Here is a 27,801-nt window from a genome sequence, read left to right as displayed (position 1 = left end):
CTTATTTTTTCAGACTGATTTATGGCAATGCTTTGGCTTTCTGAAATGTGGTCCCCTCTGGACAACAAATACCATTAGCCACGCCACGCCACCCCCCCCCCCGATGATGCTGGGGCTGATGAGAGTTGGAGCCCAAAGACCTGGAGGGCACCAGGTTGCAGAAGACTGCGATTAGGGCCAGGGGAAAAAATGAACTACTGTCTCTTGGGTTTCATCTGGGGCAGATATGGGGGGTGGACAGGCAAGGAGAGAAGCTTGGTGCCTGTGGCTGGTGCAGGGCAAAGCAGGCAGACCCCCCATGCAGAAAATGGGAACTGACCCTGGAGAAGACGGGAGGAGGAGCTCAGCTCCGCAGGATTCACAGGGGAGTTTGCTGACCCTTTGGGGTCTCAGGGTGCAGAAACGGCTCCTCTTTCTTTAAGGGCCCTCAAACCTCCTGGGACACCGGAGAAGATTCCCTTGTTGCCTTTTTGAGTCAACCAGGTTGCATTTCCTCATTTGCAGGAGGGCTGTTGCTAAAGCATGCAATGCACCCTTCACACTTGGTTGTGTGTTAGGAACACAGGCACAAATGATTGTGTGTGTTTGTGTTTTGTATTTGTAAACTACCCCTGTCTCTGAGATTCCAGGGCTCCCAGGCGCTGACCAAAGATCCAATTTCCTTGGAATGAAGGTCAGCGTAGAGTGTGGTGTCTTTATGATATCTGATTTTATTTACTCACAAATTCAACCAGAGTGTAGGATGGAGGGGCTCACAGCATTGATACCCCCAGCAGGTCTGGCTTCTCCATCTGTCGCAGCTTTGGCTTCGGCACAGAGGAAGCCGGTCTCTGGGTCTCCCACAACTGTCTCTGGGTCTCGCTTTCCTAGCTAGACAGCCCCCCCCCATTAGCCTGGGTTGCCCCATCCCTTTGCTGCAGTTCTTGCAACCCAGCTCCTTCTTTGGAGTTGCTGAGGAGGACACTCTACGGCCAGCAAAGTCCCTTGTCTTGCCAAGAAACTAGTCTGTGGGAATCGTGCATCCATAATGCTATGGAAAGGGTTAATGTCTTCTAGAATTCTCTGGTGTCACCAGAAGAGAAAGCCATTTTTTTCAGTCAGGTCTGTTATCAACTGCAGAGGATGAGTAGCCTTGGGAGCCTCTTGGGGAGATGGAAGTGATGAAAGGACTGAATCCATGAGGGAGAGCTACTTGCTCTGAGATGGGGGAACCTTCAGGCAGAGGCCAGCAGAGAAGGGCCACTAGTTTCTGTTCCTCCCCACTTTCCCAAAGGGGGTAACATCAGAGGTCCTGTGAGTGGAAAGAGCGTCTCAGGGTCAGGGGCCAGTCTGGGCCAAAGCGGCCCTCCATTGCCCCCACCACGGAGTCCCTGGCTCTCCTTTGTCATCTCTGATGCCATCAGGACACTTATGTTGAAGGGGACAGTTAGGTTACCCTAAAAACTGTTTGTGAATTCCCCCCCCCCCCGCCCAACCAGGCCTCCAAGCCTCAAGCACTTTTCAAATTATTTTCTCTAAGGCTAAAAAGCATTTAGCTAAGCATCTTGCTATCTTGCTCTGCTGTAGCAAAAGGTAGCTGAGGAACAAAGCTTCCCAGGCTAGCTGACCTTGTCAATAGCACATCTAGCTTGCTGCAACTTTCTTCCGGGAACCGAGCCAGGGAACAAGAGAGAGAAACACCACCCTGGGCCACCCTGTTGCAGCCACTCTGTTGCAGCGTCTGAACAGGTGCCTTAAGCACCTGATCCTAGAAGAGACGAGAGCGACTCAGAAGCTGGCAGCCCCAATTTTTTTAGGTTGCTTGTGTGTGAGGAGGCAGGTTGAAGAGTTACGGCCATGCCAGGTCCCAGATGTCCTGCCCCCCCCCCCCATTTCTGCCTTGCTTGCTGCAAAACTGGATGACTTGACCTGGAGGCTGCAGCCCAAGTGCTATCAGGAGGAGGCCTGGTCCACTCAGCTGCTCCCACCAGCGAAGGTGGTAATACTTTCTAATGCATGCTTTTTATGCTAATATACAAAAGTATATCATTTCCCCTTCCAGAAATGCTTAATTGCTAATTCAAGGGACACTGAAGTCCTAGGTGTTATGTACTGAAGTTCTCACCCTGGGCCAGCAGGGGGATACTGTAGATAGTTATGCAAATGAAGGATCGAAAGTGACGTTCAGTGATTGGATAGTTTTAGAAAATGGCAACAGTTACATTGTTCTGGAGCTCTATATAAGCAGGCTGACTGAGCTCCTCAGCTCAGTTCTGTTCCAGCTTAGAAATAAAGAGCTGCTTTGGAAGAATCGCTGTGTCGTCTGATATCTTCACCCACAACTTTACACTGGCGACGAAGGTGGGATCGATGGACATCAGAGCACAGCCAGATGCGGCCATCCTCTGAACTGAGCTGAATCACTGAGCTGAATCACTGAGCGAAATCACTGGACAGAACCAATTCAGAGCTGACTGTTCTGGCTAGAGCACTGTGTTCCATCCATCGCTCTTCACGCCGGCATCGGAATCATGGCTTCACTTGTGCCTCTACCGCCGTTTGCGCCAGCCTCTGAATCATGGGACTCCTACCTCGCTCGGTTTGACTGCTACCTCCAAGCCAATGAGCTGACAGCAGTATCACAGGAGCGTAAGCGGGGCCTATTCCTCAGCCTCTGTGGGCCTGAGGTGTTTGAGACGGCCCGAGCATTGGTTGTGCCTGAAGCAGTCCAGGCAACACCATGGGACACGATTCAAGAGAATCTCTGAAACCACTACGCACCAAAGCCGTCCAAGATTGCTGCCCGCCATGCGTTCTACCACCGGAACCAGGCAGAGGGGGAGTCAATCAACAACTACACCACCGCCCTGCGACAGGTTGCAATGCACTGCGAGTTCCGAGACTTAGACAATGCCCTGATGGATCGAATCATCTGTGGGGTCCAGGACATCCGTCTGCAACGGCGTCTCCTCGCCAAGCCAGACCTCACGCTACAGAAAGCCACTGAGGAGGCTGTGGCCTCAGAAGCTGCTGAACACTCCGCCCAGGAGATCTGCAAGTCCAGCAGCCTGCATCTTGCTAGGAAGCCAGTTCCAGTGCATCATGAAGAGGCCAGCAATGATGAGGCATCCTCCAGTGAAGATGATGACGTGCACCAGACAAAGCGGGAGCGCAGGAAGTTCCAACAGAAGTCCAAGGGCCAACCGGAATGTGCCGGCTGCGGAGGCAACCATTCCCGTGCCAAATGTCGATTCAGAGACGCCATCTGTCGGACGTGTTCCAGAAGGGGCAACATCGCTAAGGTCTGCCGATCAGCTCCGTCTGACACCCCCCCTTCACCGACTAGGGAAGTGCTGGGTGAGATCCCATGGACAGTAATACTAAAAGGAAAGGGAGTTCATGATGGCTGGGAGTTTGTTAAGAGGGAGATAGTAAAAGCACAACTTCAGGCAATACCAATGAGACGGAAACATGGAAGGTGCCTAAAGAAGCCAGGGTGGCTATCTAAAGAACTTTTAACTGAGTTAAGATTAAAAAAGGATGTGTACAAAAAATGGAAAAGGGGGGAAACCACCAAAGAGGAATTCAAACAAATAGCCAGCACGTGTAGACACAAAGTCAGAAAAGCTAAAGCACAGAATGAACTCAGGCTTGCTAGAGAGGTTAAAAGCAACAAAAAAGGCTTTTATGGGTATGTTCGTAGCAAAAGGAAGAACAAAGAAACAGTGGGGTCACTCAGAGGAGAAGATGGTGAAATGCAAACAGGGGACACAGAAAGGGCTGAACTCCTCAATGCCTTCTTTGCCTCAGGCTTCTCCGATAAAGAAAACAATGCCCGACCTGAAGAATTTGGAGCAAATGATTCAGCAGAGGAAACACAGCCCAGAATAACTAAGGAGATAGTACAAGAATACTTGGCTAGTTTAGATGTATTCAAGTCTCCAGGGCCAGATGAACTGCATCCAAGAGTATTAAAAGAACTGGCAGATGTGATCTCAGAACCACTGGCAGTCATCTTTGAGAATTCCTGGAGAACAGGCGAAGTCCCGGCAGACTGGAGGAGGGCAAATGTTGTCCCTATTTTCAAAAAGGGGAAAAGAGAGGACCCAAATAATTACCGCCCAGTCAGTCTGACATCAATACCAGGGAAGATTCTGGAGCAGATCATTAAGCAAACAGTCTGTGAGCACCTAGAAAGGAATGCTGTGATCACCAATAGTCAGCATGGATTTCTGAAAAATAAGTCATGTCAGACTAACCTGATCTCGTTTTTTGACAGAATTACAAGCCTGGTAGATGAAGGGAACGCAGTGGATGTAGCCTACCTTGATTTCAGCAAGGCATTTGACAAGGTGCCCCATGATATTCTTGTAAAGAAGCTGGTAAAATGCGGTCTTGACTATGCTACCACTCAGTGGATTTGTAACTGGCTGACTGACCGAACCCAAAGGGTGCTCATCAATGGTTCCTCTTCATCCTGGAGAAGAGTGACTAGTGGGGTGCCACAGGGTTCTGTCTTGGGCCCGGTCTTATTCAACATCTTTATCAACGACTTGGATGATGGACTCAAGGGCATCCTGATCAAATTTGCAGATAACACCAAACTGGGAGGGGTGGCTAACACCCCAGAGGACAGGATCACACTTCAAAACGACCTTGACAGATTAAAGAACTGGGCCAAAACAAACAAGATGAATTTTAGCAGGGAGAAATGTAAAGTATTGCACTTGGGCAAAAAAAATGAGAGGCACAAATACAAGATGGGTGACACCTGGCTTGAGAGCAGTACATGTGAAAAGGATCTAGGAGTCTTGGTTGACCACAAACTTGACATGAGCCAACAGTGTGACGCGGCAGCTAAAAAAGCCAATGCAATTCTGGGCTGCATCAATAGGAGTATAGCATCTAGATCAAGGGAAGTAATAGTGCCACTGTATTCTGCTCTGGTCAGACCTCACCTGGAGTACTGTGTCCAGTTCTGGGCACCACAGTTCAAGAAGGACACTGACAAACTGGAACATGTCCAGAGGAGGGCAACCAAAATGGTCAAAGGCCTGGAAACGATGCCTTATGAGGAACGGCTAAGGGAGCTGGGCATGTTTAGCCTGGAGAAGAGGAGGTTAAGGGGTGATATGATAGCCATGTTCAAATATATAAAAGGATGTCACATAGAGGAGGGAGAAAGGTTGTTTTCTGCTGCTCCAGAGAAGCGGACACGGAGCAATGGATCCAAACTACAAGAAAGAAGATTCCACCTAAACATTAGGAAGAACTTCCTGACAGTAAGAGCTGTTCGACAGTGGAATTTGCTGCCAAGGAGTGTGGTGGAGTCTCCTTCTCTGGAGGTCTTTAAGCAGAGGCTTGACAACCATATGTCAGGAGTGCTCTGATGGTGTTTCCTGCTTGGCAGAGGGTTGGACTCGATGGCCCTTGTGGTCTCTTCCAACTCTATGATTCTATGATTCTTTGATTCTAAGAAGAAGAGTTTGGATTTGATATCCCGCCTTTCACTCCCCTTCAGGAGTCTCAAAGCAGCTAACAATCTCCTTTCCCTTCCTCCCCCACAACAGACACTCTGTGAGGTGAGTGGGGCTGAGAGACTTCAAAGAAGTGTGACTGGCCCAAGGTCACCCAGCAGCTGCAGGTGGAGGAGCGGAGACGCGAACCCGGTTACCCAGATTACCTGACTACCGCTCTTAACCACTACACCACACTGGTGTAGTGTAGATGGAGGGCACAAGGAGAAGGGGACGACAGAGGACGAGATGGTGGGACAGTGTTCTTGAAGCTACCAGCATGAGTTTGACCAAACTGTGGGAGGCAGTGGAAGACAGGAGGGCCTGGCATGCTCTGGTCCAGGGGGTCATGAAGAGTCGGACACGACTAAATGGCTAAACAACAACAACAACAAATAAAAGGTGCTACTCAGCTGAGGACTTCAGAATTCTTAAATTACTGGCTACTTCAAAAGCACTTGACTTGGTCTTTGCCCTGGAGAAGGAATCATAGAACCACAGAACTGTGGAGTTGGAAGGGACCCTGAGGGACATCTAGTCCAACCCAGGAAGTGCAGGAATCTCAGCTAAAGCAACTCAACTAAAGAATCTCAACTAAAAGAGACATGGAGCATCACCATCTTTTTATTTGCACCCCACCCATCAGACAGGGTTGCCTGAGCCACTCTAGGCGGCTTTCTCAACAATTTATAAAACCACAAGACCGTCAAGCATTAAGAACTTCCCTGAACTGGGCTGCCTTCAGATGTATTCTAAAAGTCCGGTAGTTGTTCATTTCCTTGACACCTGTGCTCTAAGTGCCTGCATGGGGGAGATATCTCTATTCCTGGGCTCACACTCAGCCTTTGAGCAGAAGAATTGTCCGGGTGTGGGCAGAGCAACTGGAACGAGCCTCTGCAGAGGAGGCACTTTTACGCCATCCCTTAGTCAGTCCTTCTGGCTTCCTGCCTCCCCTGGAACAATTTCTGATGAGAAATCCTGAAGGGGCTCAGGGATGCCTGACCAGGGCTGTGTGTCTCCCTGCCAAGGCAAGGGGCAGCGCTGGGGAACAGGGAGGCAGGAACCAAGTGCCAGAGGCTTCTGATGGAGGTGGTGAGGAATCTAGTGATTCTATGATGGCTATTTTCAAATATCTGAAGGGTTCTCTCATAAAAGATGGAGCAACCTTGTTTTTCTGCTGCTCCAGAGGCATAGACCCCAAAAGGGATGGAGCAGCTTCTTCCGTTGCATCCTTGCGGACACCTCTTCCCTCTTCCAGGTGGAAGAAGAGAGGAAGCCTAGCCTGAAACTTCAAACAATTCAAATCCAGGCTAGCCTTCCTCTCTTCTTCCACTTGGACTCGCTGGAGTTAGAGGCTGCAGCCCAGGATGGGGACACCGTGGTCCTCCAGATATATTGGGACTTTGACTTCCCTCAGTCCCAAACAGCACAGCTTGTGGTCAAAGATGATGGGAGATGGGTTGCATGGATACCCGGAGGGCCACAGATTCCCCAGCCCTGTGGTCATCAAACCCTGGGGGCAGCACTGTGCTGGAGGGACTCAATGATTAATGCTGTCCATTGTCCCCCGGCCCGGTGGCCTTGGAGAGATGCCCCACAGCTGGGCATACCTTGGCGCAATGGACCTGTTTGGGATGGAAAATGTCTCTGAACAGCCCCTTGAGATGCCCCCTCCCTCGTTCTCCACAGAGACACCATAAAGGCTGCTGCCTGCTCAGCCAGGTGGCCTCAGAGCGATACTCTGCGCAGGATGCAGCTGCTTGCAAAACTCCACCAGGAAGCTCAGGAGCAGAAGAAGCTGCCTTAGGCTGAGCCGAACGACACCTTAACCTAGAGGTGGACGGCAGTGGCTGCGGTGGCTTTTCAGGGTCTCAGGCAGGGAGTCTCTCCAGCCCCCGGCCTGGAGTTGCTGAGGACCAGACCTTGGACCTTCTGCATGGGAGGCAGATGCTCTCCTGGTGATTGACAGACCTCCCTGTGGCTCTGCAGGTGAGAGGGTTCGCTCTCGCCAGAATGGCTCTTCTCTGCCTCCACATGGGGAGGCCGCGATGCATCTGAATGCCAGTTGCTTGTGACGTAAAAAAATTCCTGATTCCTGATACAGACTTCGTTCTAACTGTTCCAATGCTGTGCATTTAACCTTTTTTTAGAGAGAGAGAGAGAGAGAGAGAATGTATCAATGAACGTTTTGATTCTTGTGTGCCTGCCTTCTGCAGCTCTCATGCCTTCCTCCTGCACGGAATGCCGGCCTTATCTGACCCTAGAAGGACTCAGGGTGTTTTGCTAGGGTGTTTTGACAAGCCAGGGAGAAAGATGTAGGAAGGGATGCCAATGGCCCCTCACGGAAGACTGGTTGCCAAGGCAACTGGAGGTTATGTGCAAAAGCTGAGCCCCAGACATTTCACACTCCTGCGCCTGTAACGCTTTTCATGTATGCAATAATCATAGAATCATAGATCTGTAGAGTTGGATGGGACCCGAGGGGTAATCTAGTCCAACCCCCTGCAACAGGTTCTAGCTTCCTCCTTGTCCCTCTTGACTCCTACCCCCTCTCTACAGTCGCTCACCTATCCCATTTGCCTCCAAGCTCCTCTTGACTCCTGAATGTGAGACAGGTCCCTTGGCTGCAATCGTAGGTCACCATGGCCATCTTCAGGCATCTCTACTCATGTCCAAATTGTTCTACCTGCTAGCCTGTTTCTTTTTTCTTGGCAGGGATGAAGTGACCCACACCTGGCCAGAGGCAGGAGGAGAATGCCACTGTCTAATGCCACCCACTTTCATTCCCCCACGTGCATCTTGCTGGGGGTCCCGGGGCTGGAAGCTCTCCACTCCTGGATCTCCATCCCCTTCTGCCTCGGCTACGTCGTCGCTCTCCTGGGCAACTGCACCATCCTCTTCATCATCAAAAGGGAAGCCAGCCTCCACCAGCCCATGTTCTTCTTCCTCTCTTTCCTCTCGACCATCGACCTGGGCCTCTCCACCTCCACCCTGCCCAAGATGCTGGCCATCTTCTGGTTTGGCCTCGGGGAGATGAGCTTCGGCTCCTGCCTCGCCCAGATGTTCTTCATCCACACCTTCACGGGGATGGAGTCTGTCGTGCTGCTAGCCATGGCCTTTGACAGGTACGTGGCCATCTGTGACCCCTTGAGGTACACCACCATCCTGACCAAGCCACGCATTGCCTGGATGTGTGCTGGCGTGGCTCTGAGACCCTCCATGCTGGTGCTGCCCATTGCGCTGTTGACTCTCCGCCTGCCCTTTTGCAGTGACCACATCATCGTTGCCCACACCTACTGCGAGCACATGGGCATCGCCAAGCTGGCCTGTGCTGACATCCGGATCAATGCCATCTACGGCCTCTTTGCCATTGCCTTCCTTATGCTAGATTTGGTCCTCATTATTCTGTCCTATGCGCTGATCCTGCAGTCTGTTTTCCGGCTCCCCTCCAAAGAGGCCCGGCTCAAATCCCTGGGCACTTGCGCTTCCCACGTGGCCGTGATTTGTGTCTTCTACACTCCTGCCTTCTTCTCCTTCCTCACCCACCGCTTTGGACGCAACATCCCCCATTATGCACATATCCTCATTGCCAACCTCTACGTCATTTTGCCCCCGGTGCTCAACCCCGTCATTTACGGCATCCGGACCCGGGAGCTGCGCAGGAGGATCCTGCAGTTCTTGTTCTCCAAAAGGGCGCCTTTGTCCAATGTCTCCTGATTATCCTGCCTTGCAGGGGGTTGGACTAGATGACCCCCAGGGTCCCTCCCCATTCTATGATTCTATTTTGCATTCCTACAATCTGTTGAGTGGGAATTTGGATGCGGAATCGGAGTGTTTTGTTCTGATCCTAAGAGATCCAATGTGGCGAAGGGACAGAACTCAGCAGAAGGTCCCGCCTTCAGTCCCCACTGGCAGCCCCAGCTAAGGCTGGGAGAGAAACCCCAGAGAGCTGTTGCTGCCAGTCAGTGTGGGGCGCCCTGAGGTAGATGGACCGATGGCCTGATTCATAACTCTGTCATTCTGTGATCCTGGCAAGCTGGACTCTGGCCTGATTCACTGCAGCACAGTTGGGAGGAGAAGAGGGGGAGGAACAATAACTTTTTGACAATGTGCACAAGAATTGTTGTTGTTGTCGTTGTTGTTGTTGTTGTTGATATCCTGCCTTTCTCCCTGACAGGGACTCAAGGCAGCTTACACTTAAGATAGAAACAGCTAGGTAAAGGTAAAGGGACCCCTGACCATTAGGTCCAGTCGTGACCGACTCTGGGCTTGCAACGCTCATCTCGCTTTATTGGCCGATGGAGCCGGCGTACAGCTTCCGGGTCATGTGGCCAGCAGGACTAAGCCGCTTCTGGCGAACCAGAGCAGCGCACGGAAACGCCATTTACCTTCCTGCTGGAGCGGTACCTATTGATCTACTTGCACTTTTGAACTTGTGCTTTCGAACTGCTAGGTTGGCAGGAGCAGGGACTGGGCAACGGGAGCTCAACCCATCGTGGGGATTCGAAACCGCTGACCTGCTCATCAGCAAGTCCTAGGCTCTGTGGTTTAACCCACAGCTCCACCCGAGTTCCCTATAGAAACAGCTAAACACATAGAAAAAGAGTAATAATTTAAGAAACCATTACATATTAATGTAATTCCTAGATATATCTGGTATCTTGTAAGCATACAGAACATCCCCATAGAAGCAGCATGTCACCAGCGCTTTCATGCAAAGCCGTCACTTCCCCAAAGCCTCTTGGGACAAGGAAGTCTTGACCTGCAGGCAAAAGACCCCAAGGAGGGAGCCAGGCTCATTTCTCCTGAAAGGGAAGTTCCAAAGAATGTTCGTGTTAAATTGCAGTTGTTGTTCATAAAGCAGGCATACAAGGCTGTATGCAAAGTGGGCCTGTTAGGGGAAAATCTAGGTGTGAGGCTGCTCAGTCCCCCAGCTGGTTGGGCAGAGCCCGCGGGTCCCTGCGGAATAAAGGAAGGAGTCCAGCCACCAACCGGAGCAAATAGCTGTAGACCAAAGTTTATTGCGCAACAGGTTCAAAGAGGAATTTTGAACCCCGAGGATGGGGTGACAAGGATTTTTAAAACTTTCCCACCATATCCCAGAATACAGTTCGTACAGCATCATTGCTACATCACTGACATGTCACCAAAGGGGAGGGGTTAGCCTTGGCAAAGATGTCCAGACAAGTCCTTGGTACAAGATTAGCATAAGCAGACATGGCAGGGCAAGTCTCAGGTATAATATGTCTTAAGTGCCCACCACCCAAAAGTACAATAGAAGTTCCTTTGCATGTCTGGAGCCTGAGGCGAGTCAGGTGATGAGATTTGGCTTCCTTTGGCTAACATTGAGCCCAGCAGTTGCCACCTTTGAGAACTTCCTGGAGTCCTTTTGCAAGGGGAAAATAGCTTTGGAATGGGGGGAACTGGGAAAGGAGATGATTTTATATTATTTTTAAAGCTAGGTGACTTCCCTGAGCTGTCAAAGTTGAAAGGATATATTCAGGCATAATATTTGTAATATCTAACTTTAAAGATGTGCGCCCCCCACCCCGTAATTTGTGTAACAGGGCCAATGTCATCTTCATGTCTGTTTCATCTTAATTTTGGGGAAGACACATCACTATACAGAGAGATTTAAGAATGCAATAAAGAATGCAGAAAAAATGGGATAGAATATTTTAGGTTTTCCTTCTATATTTGTGTAATTATTTTTTAAGCACATTATAGTAATGCTTTTAATGAAGCAATAAATGGGAAGGGGGGAAACTATCTTTTCAGACTGATTTATTGCAATGCTTTGGCTTTCTGAAACGTGGTTCCCTCTGGACAACAAATACCATTAGCCACGCCCCCCGATGATGCTTTAATATAATATTTAACTTTAAAGATGTGCCCCCCTTCAGTAATTTCTGTAACACACAATAGATAGTGAAAGGCTGAACTCTCTTTCTGCGGCTTCTCTCTCATCCCCTCAGTTATGAGGGGTCTTTCCGTGAGGTACTTTTGACACAGCCCAGCTTCCTTCACAGCGAGGGGCCACTTTTCTCTTAGCAATCCCACTTCTGAGGTATTTTCCTTTGTATGCCAGACCCAGGGGATCCTCTCAGCCCTTGCCACGGACTTGGGAATCTCCTTTTCCTACAAGATCTCTCTCCTCCTGACTGGAAGGAGACCCCAGAAGAAGAAGAAAGTCTTCCCACAGCTTCTCCCTCCAGCTTCACTCCCATCTGAATACTCCCTTCAGACCCTCAACATGGTCTCCCCATCTCAGCTGTGAGGCTCCTTCCTCTGGCTCCGTAGATATTCTCCTCAGAGCGGAGGATCCACTCAGATCAGAGCCACTTCTCCCTCCCTCCAACCCCTCTGACTCTCTCTCCCCCCAAACTGCCTCATGTGGAGACTTGTTCCAAAGTGGCAGAAGGCCAGCAAGAGTCCCATCTGGATGCCTCTAACCACTGAGCCTGCTGGCCATTGAGAGCTGTTAACGGAGAAATCCGAGGGCTCCCTTGGACAAAAACAAAGACACCAACCAGGATAACTTGGAGCAAAACAGCAGCCTGTAGGCTTGGCCTTTATTGGATACTGTCGCGACAGGACTCCCACCTGCAACAAGATGAAGCAAAATGGAAGTCCAGAACAAAAGAAGACCCCAACTTTTATTAGTTACTAATATCCCAAACTACACCCCTAAGACTACATCACAACTACATCACAGAAAGGAGGGGTTGAGGGAGGGGTTGTGGTGGTAACCTGAGCGTCCTGTCACCTGGCTGGTTCCCCCTTTCCCCCTCCCCATGAGTACCTTCCAGGTGACAGAGGGGAGTTGGCAGTTTCCTGCCCCCAGAGGGAAGAGCTGATTATTGTCCTTTGTTCCAGTCGGTGCTGAATCCACTCCCATATGCAAGTTCTTTGTGACATTGATGGTCTTCTGTCTAGGACCATCAGGGTTGGCATAGCAACTGGGCAGGGCTCCTGTGGATGTGCTGGTATGCTCAAGGGATTATGGCTGCCCTGTATCAAACCTTCCCCATTTTGTAGTCCTTCCTTCAAGGAGTAAAATAAAAGTGGAACGGTGCAGATCCAATGTATGGTTGATTTTCTATGAATTTATAACAGAAGCGTAGCGTGTGTAGTGTGTGAGTGTGTGTGTCAAGTTTGCACAAACTGAAGGATTGGGGCCACTGCCAGTCCAGGATTCCCCTAGCCAAAGTGGGCCTGCCAAACCAGGCCAGAGATGAGGACACCCCCCCCAAAAAAAAGAATTATTTTTCATCTCATAATCTTAGCCAGCCTCTGTCTGCATCAGGATGTCAAGACCCGGCATGTGGCGGCTGCAAAAGAGGCAAACATCACACTAAGGGTCCTTAGCAAAGGAATTGAGCAGAAAACTGCCAGGATCATGATGCCGTCATCTATGGATGGCAGCTATGGATCGCTATGGATGGTGGCTAACAGACTGAGGCTGAATCCCGACAAGACAGAAGTCCTGTTTTTGGGGGACGGGCAGGTGGGGGGACTCCCTGGTCCTGAATGGGTTAACTGCCCCTAAAAGACCAGGTGCACAGCCTGGGAGTCAATTTGGACTCACAGCTGTCCATGGAGGTGAAGGTTAATTCTGTGTCCAGGGCAGCTGTCTACCAGCTCCATCTGGCACACAGGATGAGACCCTCTCTGCCCGCAGACTGTCTCGCCAGAGTGGTGCATGCTCTAGTTATCTCCCACTTGGACTACTGCAATGCACTCTACGTGGGGCTACCTTGGAAGGTGACCCAGAAACTACAACTAATCCAGAATCCAGCAGCTAGACTGGTGACTGGGAGCGGCTGCCAGGACCATATAACGCCAGTCCTGAAAGACCTACATTGGCTCCCAGGACGTTTCCAAGCACAATTCAAAGTGTTGGTGCTGACCTTTAAAGCCCTCAACAGCCCAGTATAGCTGAAGGAGCGTCTCCACCCCCATCGTTCAGCCTGGACACTGAGCTCCTGCTCTGAGGGCCTTCTGGCGGTTCCCTCATTGTAAGAATGAGGTTAACAGGGAACCAGGCAGAGGGCCTTCTTGGTAGGGAAACCCACCCTGTGGAACGCCCTCCCACCAGATGTCAAAGAGATAAACAACTATCTGACGTTTATAAGACATCTGAAGGCAGCCCTGTTTAGGGAAGTTTTCAATGTTTTATTCTGTTTTTAGTGTTCTGTTTGGGAGCTGCCCAGAGTAGCTGGGGAAACCCAGCCCAGGGCTCCCAAGGCCTTGGGAGCTGACATTCAGAGCTGAGATTCCTGCAACGCAGGGGGTTGGAATAGAGTGTGGTTAACAGACGTCCCCATTTCCCGGGGACAGTCCCCAGATTCACGCAACTGTCCCCGGACAAAATCTATCCCTGGAATGTCCCGGGATTTCATTTAATGTCCCCGGATTTATATTTTAAGTGTTGTAGATTTATTAGTAGGGAATGAATGTTGCGTGATTGGTTCAACAGCACAAGACACATCATATGGGGACTTCCAGTGAGGCAAAATGGCGGGTGCCACTGCCGAGGGGGAACCGGGGACACCCGGCGGGTCATCTGGGGGAACTGCTGCTCCCCCCATGACCCAAATCAAGCCGGGAGCAAGAGCACCCGGCCACCAGTCCGACTGTCCAGCGGCGCTCCAGGGCCAGGAAAACCCCGGAGCCAAGGCAGGGAGAAGGAGGAGAGGAGAAGGAGAAGAGAGAGAAAGAGGAAGGAGAAAAAAGAGGGGAGCCCCAACCTTGCCATGCCACAGCCGCCACCAAGGACAGGTAGGAGCGCACCAGGAGGGCAAGGACACGTGGCGGAGCCCAGTCCAGACCCGAGCCTACCCCACGGCAGCTACCGTTACAAGACAGCAGGCCAGGGCCCAGAGGAAGGCCGTGTGACAGAGGAGATCACAGAAGAGAAGACACTACTTCTGGAAAAAAAATTAAAATAACTTTTTAAAAATAACTCCCTCCCCCCTCTTTTCTAAAGAAAAAAGAAAAAAGAAGTCTCCCCGGATTCTTTGAAAAAAAATCTGGTAACCTTAGACTACAGAACCCTGGGGCTCCCTTTCAACTCTACTATCCCCACCATCCACCCCGGAGCCACAGCTTCTATTGCATTCGCTCAGGGGAGCAGAGGGCCAGAATGGATAGCCCACAACTGTCCTGTTCAAAGTGGGACAGGCTGGATCCCAGCAGCCGATCCCAGCTTCTCTTTGGATCCCAGAATGTCCCGTTGAAGGCGGCCACCTCTGCACGAGTCAGCAGGGTCATGCCCAAGCCCGCTGGATGAGGGCCAGAGTGGCTCCAGTCTAGGCCTGTGGGGCAACCCTCTGATGAGTCTGTGATTCTGGGGAAATTCTATGCCCCCCCCCAGGAGCCCTGACCTTTGTCACATTTGCTCAGTGGAGCAGAAGGCCAGAATGAGGCCTCATCCATGCCAGGCACTCGGCTCCTGCTGCAGTGATCATTAACACCCAGCAGAAGTCGGGAGGCAGCTGGCTCTGAGCCAAGCAGAGAGAGATGATGCAATCCTTTGTGCTTGCCCCCCCCCCGAACCACCAGTTTGCAAACCTCAGTGGCCCCCCAGAGGGAGGAGATGGATGTACACAAGCCCTATCAAAGAAGGGCAGAAGGAGATCCCAGTGTATTCCATAGACTGATTTTCATTTTGCATTTCTAAAAAAACAGGGTTATGCTCTGATATTGTTCTTGGCAATACAGTGGTACCTCGGGTTACATACGCTTCAGGTTACATACGCTTCAGGTTACAGACTCCGCTAACCCAGAAATAGTGCTTCAGGTTAAGAACTTTGCTTCAGGATGAGAACAGAAATCGTGCTCCGGTGGCGCGGCAGCAGCAGGAGGCCCCATTAGCTAAAGCGGTGCTTCAGGTTAAGAACAGTTTCGGGTTAAGAACGGACCTCAGGAATGAATCAAGTACTTAACCTGAGTTACCACTGTATCTGTATTTTTCTTACCTTCAATTCTAATTCTTTAGACACCCATATCGTATGGTTTCTTGAACTGCTTTCGTATACATCAGAATGAAATGTGAATTCTCTATCTAACCAATGTTTGGTTCTCCAAATATCTTCAAATTGAAATTCTCAACCAATTCAAAGAAAGTTTTTGGAAGTCTGCCCTCCTTAGTATCCTTTTTCCGAATTGTTCTGTCCATTTCCAATGACATCACTCTGTTCAGATCACCCATCAAAATCATTTCTAGATCTGCAAATTCCATTAAATCATTCTCCAACTTTTCATAAAATTCTGATTTATTTTTCATTTGGAGCACAAATTCCTATCAATAAATTTGTTTAGCCTTGCACCGCAACCTGTACCAGCATGACTCTCCCTTGGTCGTTTTTTAATATTTGTATATTATAAATTTTCACCGCATGGGCTTCAGGCAGGGACAGCCGCCAGGGCGTCAATGGTTCCAAGAGCTGCTGGCGTTTTATCCAAACTTTATACAAGGCATTTCTTATAATATGGTTGTTGAAATCTGTATGGGCTTTGCTCTTTTTGTAACCTAAATAGGTGTGTCATCCAAACCTATTATTGTAGCTTTCCAAATCTAAGATCTCTGTTCTTTCTAGGACTATCCGGTTATCTCTAATATTTTCTCATCATTTAAAAATCTTCCATTCAACCTCCAACTTCTGTTTTTAATTTTATTATATTTTAGTTCCATCATTACCAGATTATGGTCTGATATCATTTTCGGGAGGATCTCAACTTTTCTTCGAAAAGGTATTAGATTATTTGAAGTCTGGATTGCATCTGATTTTTAGCAATGCATAGAAGGTATATTGTCTGTCCCTTCTCTGTTTCTCTCTCCAAGCATCTTTTAAGTTCAGATCTTCTACCAATTGATTAAATGTTATTGGAAACTTCCCTTTTCTTGATGTTACGTCTCTCTCCGTTCTATCTAGAGCCAGGGATGTTACTCTGTTGAAGTCTCCCATGATGATCATTACTGTCATTACTGTATTCTAATAGCTTATCTTCAAGGTTGTTTTTGAAGTTTGTTTTATTTCCACTCGGTGCGTATACCCCACCAAAATTATTTTTTCTCTGCCTTTTGTCAGTTGTATTCCTAATATTCTTCCTTCGTCATCTTTAAGTGGTATTTTTGCATCTCTTTTGGTTTATATATATATAACTATTCCTCTCTTTTTGGAAACATCTGAAGCTATGTATTCTGTTCCTAATTTCTTATCTATCAAAACTCTGTCATGTTTCTTAGCTATATGTGTTTCATGGAGACCAATGATGTCCCAATTTTTCTTTTTTAAGATTCGCTCACTTTTATTCCTTTTTACCTTATTGTTCAAACCATTGATGTTCCATGATATAATGTTCAAATTCATCAATCTTTATTAGACACAAAGTCAAATATCAACATCAAATATGGAACTGCAATTAAGTACAATAATATAGTTGTGGGAAACTCTGCTTCTTTTCTTATCCTCCTGGACTTTCCTGTCCTTGTTCACTTTCTTCTCTTTCTTGAGATGCACCCCCTCCCAAGCCTATTTTGTATATTTTGTATTTCCGCCACAATGTTCTGAATTCTGGGGATCTAAAAGTCTTTCTTCTATCTTTCTTCTATCTTTGTAGGTGAAGGAAATACCTTCAGGAAATTCCCACTTGTGTCTAATTTCATTTGTTTTCAACACCTCTGTCAGAGTCCAAGCAGCTGCCAGGGTTGGAAGATGGCCCAGAGCAGGAGGAGGGGGGTTATCATGGAAACACTCTCCCAGAATGTAGGTGAAAGGCCGAACTCCACAGATAGCCTCTCAGACATGGCTGGCCAGCCTTCGAGTATTCAAGAGCGTAGGGGGGTTACAGGAAAAAGGACACAATTTGTCAGAGAGTACGAAGAGAAGTTTCCTCCCACGTTGCATTTGTAGGAAGAAACGTGACACTGAGATCTTAGGTGAGTCATCATCGTAATGGCGACCAGCTCGCGGGAGAGGAGCTCCTGGTAATCTGTTCTTTTCTTGGAATAAAACCAACTTTATAAATGAACTGCACTCTTGCGTGTCTCACTGCCATCACAACTGATTATCCATATATATACACAATGGTTCTCTCTCTATATATACAGGGCTAGTGATTGACCCAGTTCTTCAAGCTATCCTATTAGCCGATCCCGCCCACAGAGGTATTTTCACTCTGAGAGATCGGGGTGGGGTGGGGGTTAGTGCTTACACATCCCACATTTAATGTTTATTAAAAATTACTGAGTGCTGGGTGGATTCCTGCAACAGTCTTAACAATACATGTATTCAATAAACATTGGCCACATGTTAGAAAAGGAATACGGATTGTGTTCCCCCACCTTCTTGATTTCTCCAGGCAACCAATATTTAAGATACTTAACTTGTGGTGCCCAGAATTGAACACAGTATTCAAGGTGCGGTCTGACCAAGGCAGAATAAAGTGGTACTATTCCTGCCCTTGATCTGATTCGGCCTTCTGCAACATTGGCCTCCGCTCCCCATTTGGTGTCATCTGCAAATGTGATGGGCACCCCCTCAGTTTCTTCATCCAAGTCATTTATAAAGACGTTGAACAACAACGGGCCCAGGACAGAACCCTGCAGCACCCCAGGATGATGAGGAACCATGAAGGACTCCTCTTTGGGTTTGGTCAGTCAAATCCACCTAACAGTTTCCTCATTCAGCCCACATTTTACCGGCTTTCTCACAGAAAGATCATGGGGGACTTTGTCAAAAGCCTTACTGAAATCAAGATGCACTATTTCCACAGCTGTTCCCTGATCAACAAAGTTTGTAACTCCATCCAAAAAAGGGGAGGAGAGATTTCTCTGGCTGGACTTGTTTTTGAGAAATCCATGCTTTCATCCTGTATGTTTATATTGTGAAATCTTCAGACGAAGGGACATAAATTTTAAAAATGATTATAAATAAGGATATTGACAAGCTGGAACATGTGCAAAGGAGCGAGATTTATGTCTTTATTTAATTTGTATAATACTCGACCCAGTGGTGCTGAATTGAATAAAATATTGGTGGTGGGATCAGGTAAGGCCCGCCTAGCACAATAAATCACATGATGCATGCAGGCCATTAGAATGGCAATGCCTACTAACTTGGGTGGTGGCCCCCTCAAATGTTTTATGGGGGGGGGACCCTCAGCCTCTAAAGATTGACTTCTGTTGCCACGTCAGGACGGTTACAACATAAAACAAAAACACAATATAAAAACACAAAATACACATATGTAACTCTCTTCTCACCACATTTTTAAAAAGTGCAGATTTCCTTGTCTCCTAAAGCTAATGTCTCCCCAATATGAACTCTTTGATGGCAAGTGAGAGAGTAGCTCCGACTAAAGCTCTTTTCACATTCCACACACTGATAGGGTTTCTCCCCTGTATGGGTTCTTTGATGGGAAGTGAGATGGGCTCTCTGACTGAAGCTCTTTCCACATTCAAAGCACTGATAGGGTTTCTCCCCTGTATGAATTCTTTGATGGGAAGTGAGATGGGCTCTCTGACTGAAGCTCTTTCCACATTCAAAGCACTGATATGGTTTCTCCCCTGTATGAATTCTTTGATGGGAAGTGAGATGGGCTCTCTGACTGAAGCTCTTTCCACATTCCATGCACTGATATGGTTTCTCCCCTGTATGAATTCTTTGATGGGAAGTGAGATGGGCTCTCTGACTGAAGCTCTTTCCACATTCCATGCACTGATATGGTTTCTCGCCTGTATGAATTCTTTGATGGGAAGTGAGATAGTGGCTGTGACTGAAGCTCTTTCCACATTCCATGCACTCATAAGGTTTCTCCCCTTTATGAATTCCTTAATGGGAAGTGAGATAGTGGCTGTGACTGAAGCTCTTTCCACATTCCACACAATGAAAGGGTTTCTCTCCTGTATGAATTCTTTGATGGGAAGTGAGAGAGGCCTTCATACTGAAGCTCTTTCCACATTCAATGCACTGATAGGGTTTCTCCCCTGTATGGGTTCTTTGATGGGAAGAGAGAGAGGAGTTCTGACTGAAGCTCTTTTCACATTCCATGCACTGATAGTGTTTCTTTCCATTGAGATTTATTTGTTGGGAACTGGAATGGGAGCTCTCTCCACACTCCAAATTCTTACGTGGCTTCTCCTCTCTGGGGATTTTGTCGTGTTCATGCTTGTTCTCGATCTGCAATTCATCACAATCTGCAACGGAGGCAAAAAGAGATTTGAGCCTCAGGAACAAATGAAGAACTGAAGGAAGTTGGGTGTTTGTTCGTTACCTTTGTGGTTTGTCATTAACCAACGTATTTATTATTAGATTCTGATGGTTGTTGAATGTTGTTTTGTTTGATATACTGTAGTGGCCAAAATTGTGGAAGCCTTTTGAGGGAAGGTGTATTTCAGAGGTTTGGTGGCTCATAACACCACTTGTTTGGGAGGGAGGCTCGTTTAATTTCATTGTACAAAGGTTGTACAATGACAATAAAAGTATTATTAATAATATTGTGAAATTATTTATCAATGGAAAGATAATTTAATCAAGAATGTAATGCAACAAAGTTTGTTCCGTTATCTGTATTTGTCAGGCTGGAGCCAACAAGCGAGCAACAGCAGCTGCCAGACTTGAATGGCTGCCCAGGGGACGAAGGGAGGATTGTTATGGGAAACACAGAGGAAAGTACAGGGGGGAGGTCACAGCCCAGAGAAATACAGGAGTTATCAGACAATAGCTTGTCTGGGCCAGTTTCCAAGCCCCTCAGAGTGCAGGAACGCAGAAGAGAAGAGGTATAAGAAAAGGGAAAATTGACATCATAGAAGTGACAGAAGAGATCATAGAATCATAGAATCATAGAGTTGGAAGAGACCACAAGGGCCATCGAGTCCAACCCCCTGCCAAGCAGGAAACACCATCAGAGCACTTAACACCATCAGAGCAACAAAAGCCCTGCTAGTGCATAGAATGAAAAAGTCACACTGATCTGTCCTCTTTGTGCCAAAAAATGGCCTGAAGTGTTGCACTGCTATACCAGCTGACAATTCCTTCTGGATATTTTGCTTTTGTTTAAAACAATGATGCTTCCTAATTCTGTTGTTTTCTGTGCTGATCACATTAGCTAGTTCTTGCTGCATAGCATCACTTGCTTATAGATTTCTTTCTCTTTTACACATGCATACATGAACACACACACCAGGTTACGGGGGGGGGGGAACCCCTTCCTGTCTGTTGCCAGATTTAGGCTTTATCTATAATTTCTGGCTCTGCTGTGAGCCTCTTGGATGGTTTTTAATTTTTGCAGTCATTTAGGGTTTGGTTTTTTTAAAAAAGATCTGAATTTAAAAAGAAATCAACATTGCTAAAAACAAGGTGTTATACAATAAGATAATTTGTCTTAAGAAAACTAGGGGGGGGACGTGGAGGTATTGTATATATGTGCATTGTTAATGAGCAACTAAAAAAGTTTATTTCCTGTTTTCCTTTGCCAGAGATAATGTGTAAGTGTGGTGTCAGCTCCCTAAAAAAAGGGAGAACCTTTCCTTAAAAAGTCAACAACTTTGGGGTTCCCTCCCCCTTAAAAAGGTCATGAACTCTGGGGAACGGGGGGAGGGGCGCCGGAGGGATCTTTGCACCATGGCGCCAGCTATGCTTAAGACGGCCCTGCGTATACCCCCACCAAAATCATTTCTTCTCTGCCTTTTGTCAATTGTATTCCTAATATTCTCATCTTTAGGTAGGATTTTTGCATCTATCTTTTGGTATATATATATATATATATATATATATATATATATATATATATATGACTATTCTTCTCTTTTTGGAAACATCTGAAGCTATGTATTCGGTTCCTAATTTCTTATCTATCAAAACTCTGTCATGTTTCTTTGCTATATGTGTTTCCTGGAGAGCAATGACATCCCAATTTTTCTTTCTTAAGATACGCTCAGTTTTATTCCTTTTTACCTTATTGTTCAAACCATTGATGTTCCACAATATAATGTTCAAATTCATGAATTTTTATTAGACACAAAGTCAAATATCAACATCAAATATGGAACTGCACTTAAGTACAATAATATAGTTGTGGGAAACTCTGCTTCTTTTATTATCATCCTGGACTTTCCTGTCCTTGTTCTCTTTCTTCTCTTTCTCCCCCCCCCCCCCAATATTTTGTATTGGTTTTCACATTTATCACATAAACAAGAAACAAGAAAAAAGAAAAACATTACAATATACAAAAACAAAGAAAAACTCATAAAGAAGAATTTCTACTTCCAAATCCTAATTTCATTTCATTGATAACTGACTTCCTTGAATCCCCTCTACCTGAATTTCATTATATCACCAGTTTAGCAGTTCTCCAAATTCAGATTTCTAATAATATTAACTTCTTTCATTTACTAACTTCTCCTTTATTAGTATTCTAATCCTTAATGTTTATTAACAACATATTCTTATTCTACCCCTAAGCCTAATTATTACTTCCAAGAAATTTCTCTTTATCTTATATTACAATATTTAGCTAAATAGTCTTTAAATTTCTTCCAGTCTCTTGTGTCTCCTTTCTGGTCATGGATTCTTCCAGTCAGGTCGGCCAGCTCCAAAAAGTCCAACATCTTCATCTGCCATTCTTCTATTGTTGGTATCTCTTGCGATTTCCAATTTTTGGCTAATAAAAGTCTTGCCACTGTAGTGGCATACAAAAACAGTCTAACATCTTTTTTTGGCAATTCCAGTCCTATTATTCCAAGTAGAAAGGCTTCTGGTTTTTTAATGATTTTTTTTCTCATTTTTTTCAATTCATTATACATCTTTTCCCAGAAGTCTTTCACCTTAGGACATGTCCACCACATATGATAGAAAGTACCTTCTTTTTCTTTGCATTGCCAACACAAGTTATCATTTGTATGATATACCTTTGCTAATTTCACCAGGGTTAAGTACCATCTATACAGCATTTTCATAATATTTTCTTTTAATACAGTACATGCAGTAAACTTAACCCCTTTCTTCCACAGTCTTTCCCAATCTGCCAACATTATATTGTGTCCAACATCTCTTGCCCAATCTATCATCACAGATTTAACTTTTTCATCCTTTGTATGCCATTCTAACAACAAATTATACATTTTAGAGAGATTTTTAACATTGGTATCTAACAATTCCGTTTCCAATTTGGATTTTTCTGTTGCAAAACCATTTTTCTTATCACGTTTATATAATTCATTAATCTGATAATATTGTAACCATCCATCCAATTTATCTTTAATTTTATCAAATGGTCTTAATTTAAATTCTTCGTTATCTTCCACTAGTAAATCAGCATATTTCAACCATTTACTCTCCATATTCAACTTTTTCTGTGCGTTTGCTTCCGTTGGTGAAAACCATCTGGGTGTTTTCCTTTCCAAGAGAGCTTTATATCTTATCCATACATTTTATAAAGATTTTCTAATTACATGGTGTTTAAAACCTTTATGAGCCAATATCTTGTCATCCCATAAGTATGCATGCCAACCAAATACATTGTCAAATCCTTCCAAATCTAACACATCAGCATTATCTATTTGAATCCATTCCTTAATCCAGCAGAAAGCTGTTGCCTCAAAATAAATCTTCAAATCTGGCAGGGAAAATCCCCCTCTCTCTTTTGCATCTGTTAATATTTTATATTTAATTCTGGGGTTTTCCCCCCTGCCAGATTAATTTAGACAATGCTTTCTGCCATTCTTTAAAACGTCTAACATTGTCAATAATTGGTAAAGCTTGGAATAAAAACATCTTTGGCAATACGTTCATCTTAACCACCGATATTCGGCCCATTAATGACAATTTTAAATTTGACCAGATCTCAAGTTCTCTCTTAATTTCATTCCATAGTTTCTCATAATTATCTTTATATAAATTCAAATTTTTCTCTGATAAATTCACACCCAAATATTTCACTTTCTGCACAAAAACAAGGCCTGTTTTCCAGGATTTTTCTCTCCTCATTATCTAAATTCCCCCCCCCCCAACACTTTGGTTTTGCTCTTATTTAACTTGAATCCTGCTACTTGTCCGAACTCCTGAATCAGCTCCAGTGCTTTCACTGCACTGGAGTCTGGGTCTTCTAAAGTTAACACCAGATCATCAGCAAAGGCTTTTAACTTAAGATTGTTTAGAGCCTTCTGTTATTCCTTTAACCTCCTCCTCTTTTCTTAGCATATTTCGCAAAACCTCCAGGACCGAAATAAAAAGCAAATTGGGCACCCTTGCCTGGTTCCTTTCTCAATTCTAATTTCTTGTCTTTTATTTTCAGACTTTTTTTGTAATGTAGGCTCAAAATCCTGTCTCTCTGTTCCTTTGTCTTGAAAACCAGTATACAGTCATATACCACTTTTGAATCTTTCTTAGGCCCAAACCTATAGGCTATCTCAATCCAGGAACTTAACTCGTCTTTTCCAGATCCCAGCAGGCTGCAAACTCCTCAATTAGCCAAGATTATCTTGTTCCAATTGAGGTGTGCCTCTCACTCCCAGTTGGTTCTCACGCTCCTTCATCTGTAAGAAGGCAATTGCATTAAGCGCCTCCTCTTGGGTCCTCTCCACATCAAGTACTCTCACTGTTTCCAATTCCATCAGTCTTTTTTTCGTGACCAGCAACTTCCCTGACCTCTTGAAAACCTGATTTCAAATCTGTAAATTCTTGTTTTAGCTCCTGTACATTCTGCTGGGTTCCTTTAACATCTGTTCTTATTTCTGTTAACATATGCATCACTGACTCTTCAAAAGTTGGTCTTTGGAGCCTCTTTTGTCTTTAACTTGGCTTTTCTCAGGTTTATCTACCCCATTAGCCGTAACTATTCCAAAGTGTCAAGGTCAAGTCACCCAGTCATAGTCCACAAAATTTTTAGTATGCAGGCAGCAGCAGGCAGCTCGGCAGCTCCCCCCTTACAAAGTCTTATTCTTTTTACTCTGCTTATTCTTTTTTTAAAACCACCACAATAAGCTCAAACACTTGTATCCAGTTTGAGGGTAAAAGAAACGCTGTGTGCTATTTTAGCGAGCTGAGACAGCAGCAGTTACCTTGTAATCCCCAAAGAGGAGAATGAAAGTTGAATGTATCCACTCCCTTTGTGACGCAATAATTGAGTTTAGCCTTCCCTCCCTGGGAGGTCCGCTTCCAAGAAGACTTTCCCATAGTGAAATCTACCTTTTTCAGGACTCTCAATTCAGTCAAATTCTCCCCCCTTTCCCCTGCAGAAAGCAGGGTTTAAAAAGTTTCCTTGGAAGTTTTAACAAGTCTTTTAAATTTGTGGCTTCGGTGTGCAGTAACCGCTTTCACTTTTACTTCAGTAGAAAGGGATCGACTTCCGTAATTCAAATCCCTTCCGATCCAATTGATTGTCCAAATTTTAAATCCTTTTTTTACTCACAATTGTCCAATCCTGTTTATAGTGTGAAATCTTCAGATGTAGGGTACATAAATTTTAAAGATGAAAATAAATAAGGATAATGACAAGTTGGAACACGTGCAAAGGAAGGCGATTTGTATACTACCCGACCCAGTGGTGCTGAACTGAATAAAATATTGGTGGGGGGCCAGGTAAGGCCCGCCTAGCACAATCAATCACATGATGCATGCATGCCATTGGAATGTCAATGCCTACCAACTGGGGGGGTGGCCCCTTCAAATATATTATTGGGGGGCAAAGACCCCTCGGCCTCTAAGGGTAGGCTCCTAATCCCTACAGCCACAGGTCTAAGGACAGTTACAACATAAAAGCACAATATAAAAACACAATACACATCTGTAACCCCCCACCACCACATTTGAAAAGGACATTACATGTCAATCAGCCAAAGGCCTGGTTTAAAAGGTGCTGATTTGCCTGTCTCCTAAAGCTGTATAATGGTTTTTCCAACCTTTGTATGGATTCTTTGATGGGAAGTGAGAGAGTAGCTCCGACTAAAGCTCTTTCCACATTCCACACACTGATAGGGTTTCTCCCCTTTATGAATTTTTTGATGGGAAGTGAGAGAGGATCTATTAGTGAAGTTCTTCCCACATTCCACACACTGATAGGGTTTCTCTCCTGTATGAATTCTCTGATGGGAAGTGAGAGATGCACTATGACTGAAGCTCTTTCCACATTCCACACACTGATAGGGTTTCTCCCCTGTATGAATTCTGTGATGGGAAGTGAGATCACAGCTCTGACTGAAGCTCTTTCCACATTCCACACACTGATAGGGTTTCTCCCCTGTATGAATTTTTTGATGGGAAGTGAGAGAGGATCTATCAGTGAAGTTCTTCCCACATTCCACACATTGATATGGTTTCTCCCCTGTATGAATTTTGTGATGGGAAGTGAGAGAGGACCTCTGACTGAAGCTCTTTCCACATTCCATGCACTGATATGGTTTCTCCCCTGTATGAATTCTCTGATGGGAAGTGAGATTGGAGTTCTTATTGAAGCTCTTTCCACATTCCACACACTGATAGGGCTTCTCCCCTGTATGAATTCTCTGATGCTTAGTGAGAGAGGAGCTCTCCCTGAAGCTCTTTCCACATTCCACACACTGATAGGGTTTCTCCCCTGTATGAATTCTGTGATGGGAATTGAGATCAGAGCTCTGTCTGAAGCTCTTTCCACATTCCATGCACTGATAGGGTTTTTCCCCTGAATGAATTCTTTGATGGGAAGTGAGTTTGGAGCTTTCAGTGAAGCCCTTTCCGCATTCCATACACCGATATGGTTTCTCCCCTGTATGAATTCTCTGATGGGAAGTGAGATTGGAGTTACCATAGAAGCTTTTTCCACATTCCACACACTGATAGGGCTTCTCCCCTGTATGAATTCTCTGATGCTTAGTGAGAGAGGAGCTCTCCCTGAAGCTCTTTCCACATTCCACACACTGATAGGGTTTCTCCCCTGTATGAATTCTGTGATGGGAAATGAGAGAGGAGCTTTTACTGAAGCTCTTTCCACATTCCACACACTGACAGGGTTTCTCCCCTGTATGAATTCTGTGATGGGAAATGAGAGAGGAGCTTTTACTGAAGCTCTTTCCACATTCCACACACTGACAGGGTTTCCCCCCTCTATGAATTATGTGATGGGAATTGAGATCAGAGCTCTGACTGAAGCTCTTTCCACATTCCATGCACTGATAGGGTTTTTCCCCTGTATGAATTCTTTGATGCAAAGTGAGAGAGGAGCTATAAGTGAAGCGCTTTCCACATTCCACACACTGATAGGGTTTCTCCCCTGTATGAATTCTGTGATGGGAAGTGAGAGAGGAGCTATGAGTGAAGCTCTTTCCACATTCCATGCACTGATAGGGTTTTTCCCCTGTATGAATTCTTTGATGCAAAGTGAGTTTGGAGCTATAAGTGAAGCTCTTTCCACATTCCACACACTGATAGGGCTTCTCCCCTGAATGAATTCTTTGATGGTAAGTGAGTCTGGAGCTTTCAGTGAAGCTCTTTCCACATTCCACACACTGATAGGGTTTATCCCCTGTATGAATTCTTTGATGAGAAGTGAGAGAGGAGCTCTGACTGAAGCTCTTTCCACATTCCACACACTGATAGGGTTTCTCCCCTGTATGAATTCTGTGATGGGAAGTGAGAGAGGAGCTCTGACTGAAGCTCTTTCCACATTCCACACACTGATAAGGTTTCTCCCCTGTATGAATTCTTTGATGGGAAGTGAGATTGGAGTTACTATTGAAGCTTTTTCCACATTCCACACACTGATAGGGTTTCTCCCCTGTATGAATTCTGTGATGGGAAGTGAGAGAGGAGCTCTGACTGAAGCTCTTTCCACATTCCACACATTGATAGGGTTTCTCCCCTGTATGAATTCTTTGATGGGATGTAGAATGGGAACTGTGACTGCATCTCTCTCCACACTCCAAATTTTTCCGTGGCTTCTCCTCTCTGGGGATGTTGTTGTGGTCACCTTTGTTCTCGATTTCCAATTCATCACAATCTGCAATTGAGACAAAAAGGGATTAGAGCCTCAGGAACATATTCAACCTATTCATCAGCGACATGCGAGCACCCCTAGTTAACTCATCTCCAAGTACATACGCGCCTAGACTAGCGGATTACCGCTGCCCACTCCTTTTATATGTGGACGACGCGGTAATTCTATCTTATACACGTGTTGGACTAACCAGAGCTCTGAAGATCTTTGCCACGTATTGTCAACTCAATCAATTAACCATCAACCATGCTAAGTCCAAGATTCTGATTTTCTCCAGAAGCCGGAGATTATACAAATGGAAGCTTGGTGGAGCAAAAATAGAGCAAGTCCT

At 45.9% G+C, this 27,801-nt stretch overlaps 4 protein-coding genes across 9 annotated transcripts in view; 2 read left to right on the top strand and 2 right to left on the bottom strand.

Annotated features, from left to right (window-relative positions):
• The window catches only part of LOC310760704 (uncharacterized protein), a 395,412-nt gene that overhangs the window by 157,638 nt on the left and 209,973 nt on the right, over positions 1 to 27,801 (top strand). The window lies entirely within an intron of this gene.
• The window catches only part of LOC310760681 (uncharacterized protein), a 160,389-nt gene that overhangs the window by 73,732 nt on the left and 58,856 nt on the right, over positions 1 to 27,801 (bottom strand). The window lies entirely within an intron of this gene.
• Positions 8,014 to 9,704, top strand: LOC310760849 (olfactory receptor 52E4-like). The gene has a single exon (XM_083610058.1). The coding sequence runs from the start codon at positions 8,250 to 8,252 to the stop codon at positions 9,210 to 9,212; it is 963 nt and encodes a 320-aa protein (XP_083466184.1). The 5' UTR covers positions 8,014 to 8,249; the 3' UTR covers positions 9,213 to 9,704.
• Positions 24,931 to 27,801, bottom strand: part of LOC310760669 (uncharacterized protein) — a 93,823-nt gene continuing 90,952 nt past the window's right edge. Inside the window, exon 10 of the mRNA XM_083609576.1 lies at positions 24,931 to 27,473. Within this exon, the coding sequence (XP_083465702.1) occupies positions 25,375 to 27,473 (2,099 nt within the window). The 3' untranslated portion in view covers positions 24,931 to 25,374. The remainder of the gene's footprint in view (positions 27,474 to 27,801) is intronic.

Source organism: Podarcis filfolensis (genome assembly GCF_964270895.1).
Source record: "Podarcis filfolensis genome assembly, chromosome: 4".
Lineage (NCBI taxonomy): Eukaryota > Metazoa > Chordata > Lepidosauria > Squamata > Lacertidae > Podarcis > Podarcis filfolensis.
The sequence above is the reverse complement of the archived record's forward strand: the minus strand, read 5'-3'. Positions and strand labels throughout refer to the sequence as shown.

What these genes read in the sequence shown, in the direction of transcription:
- LOC310760849 (XM_083610058.1), top strand. Translation starts at nt 8,250, where the DNA reads ATGCCACTGTCTAATGCCACCCACTTTCATTCCCCCACGTGCATCTTG.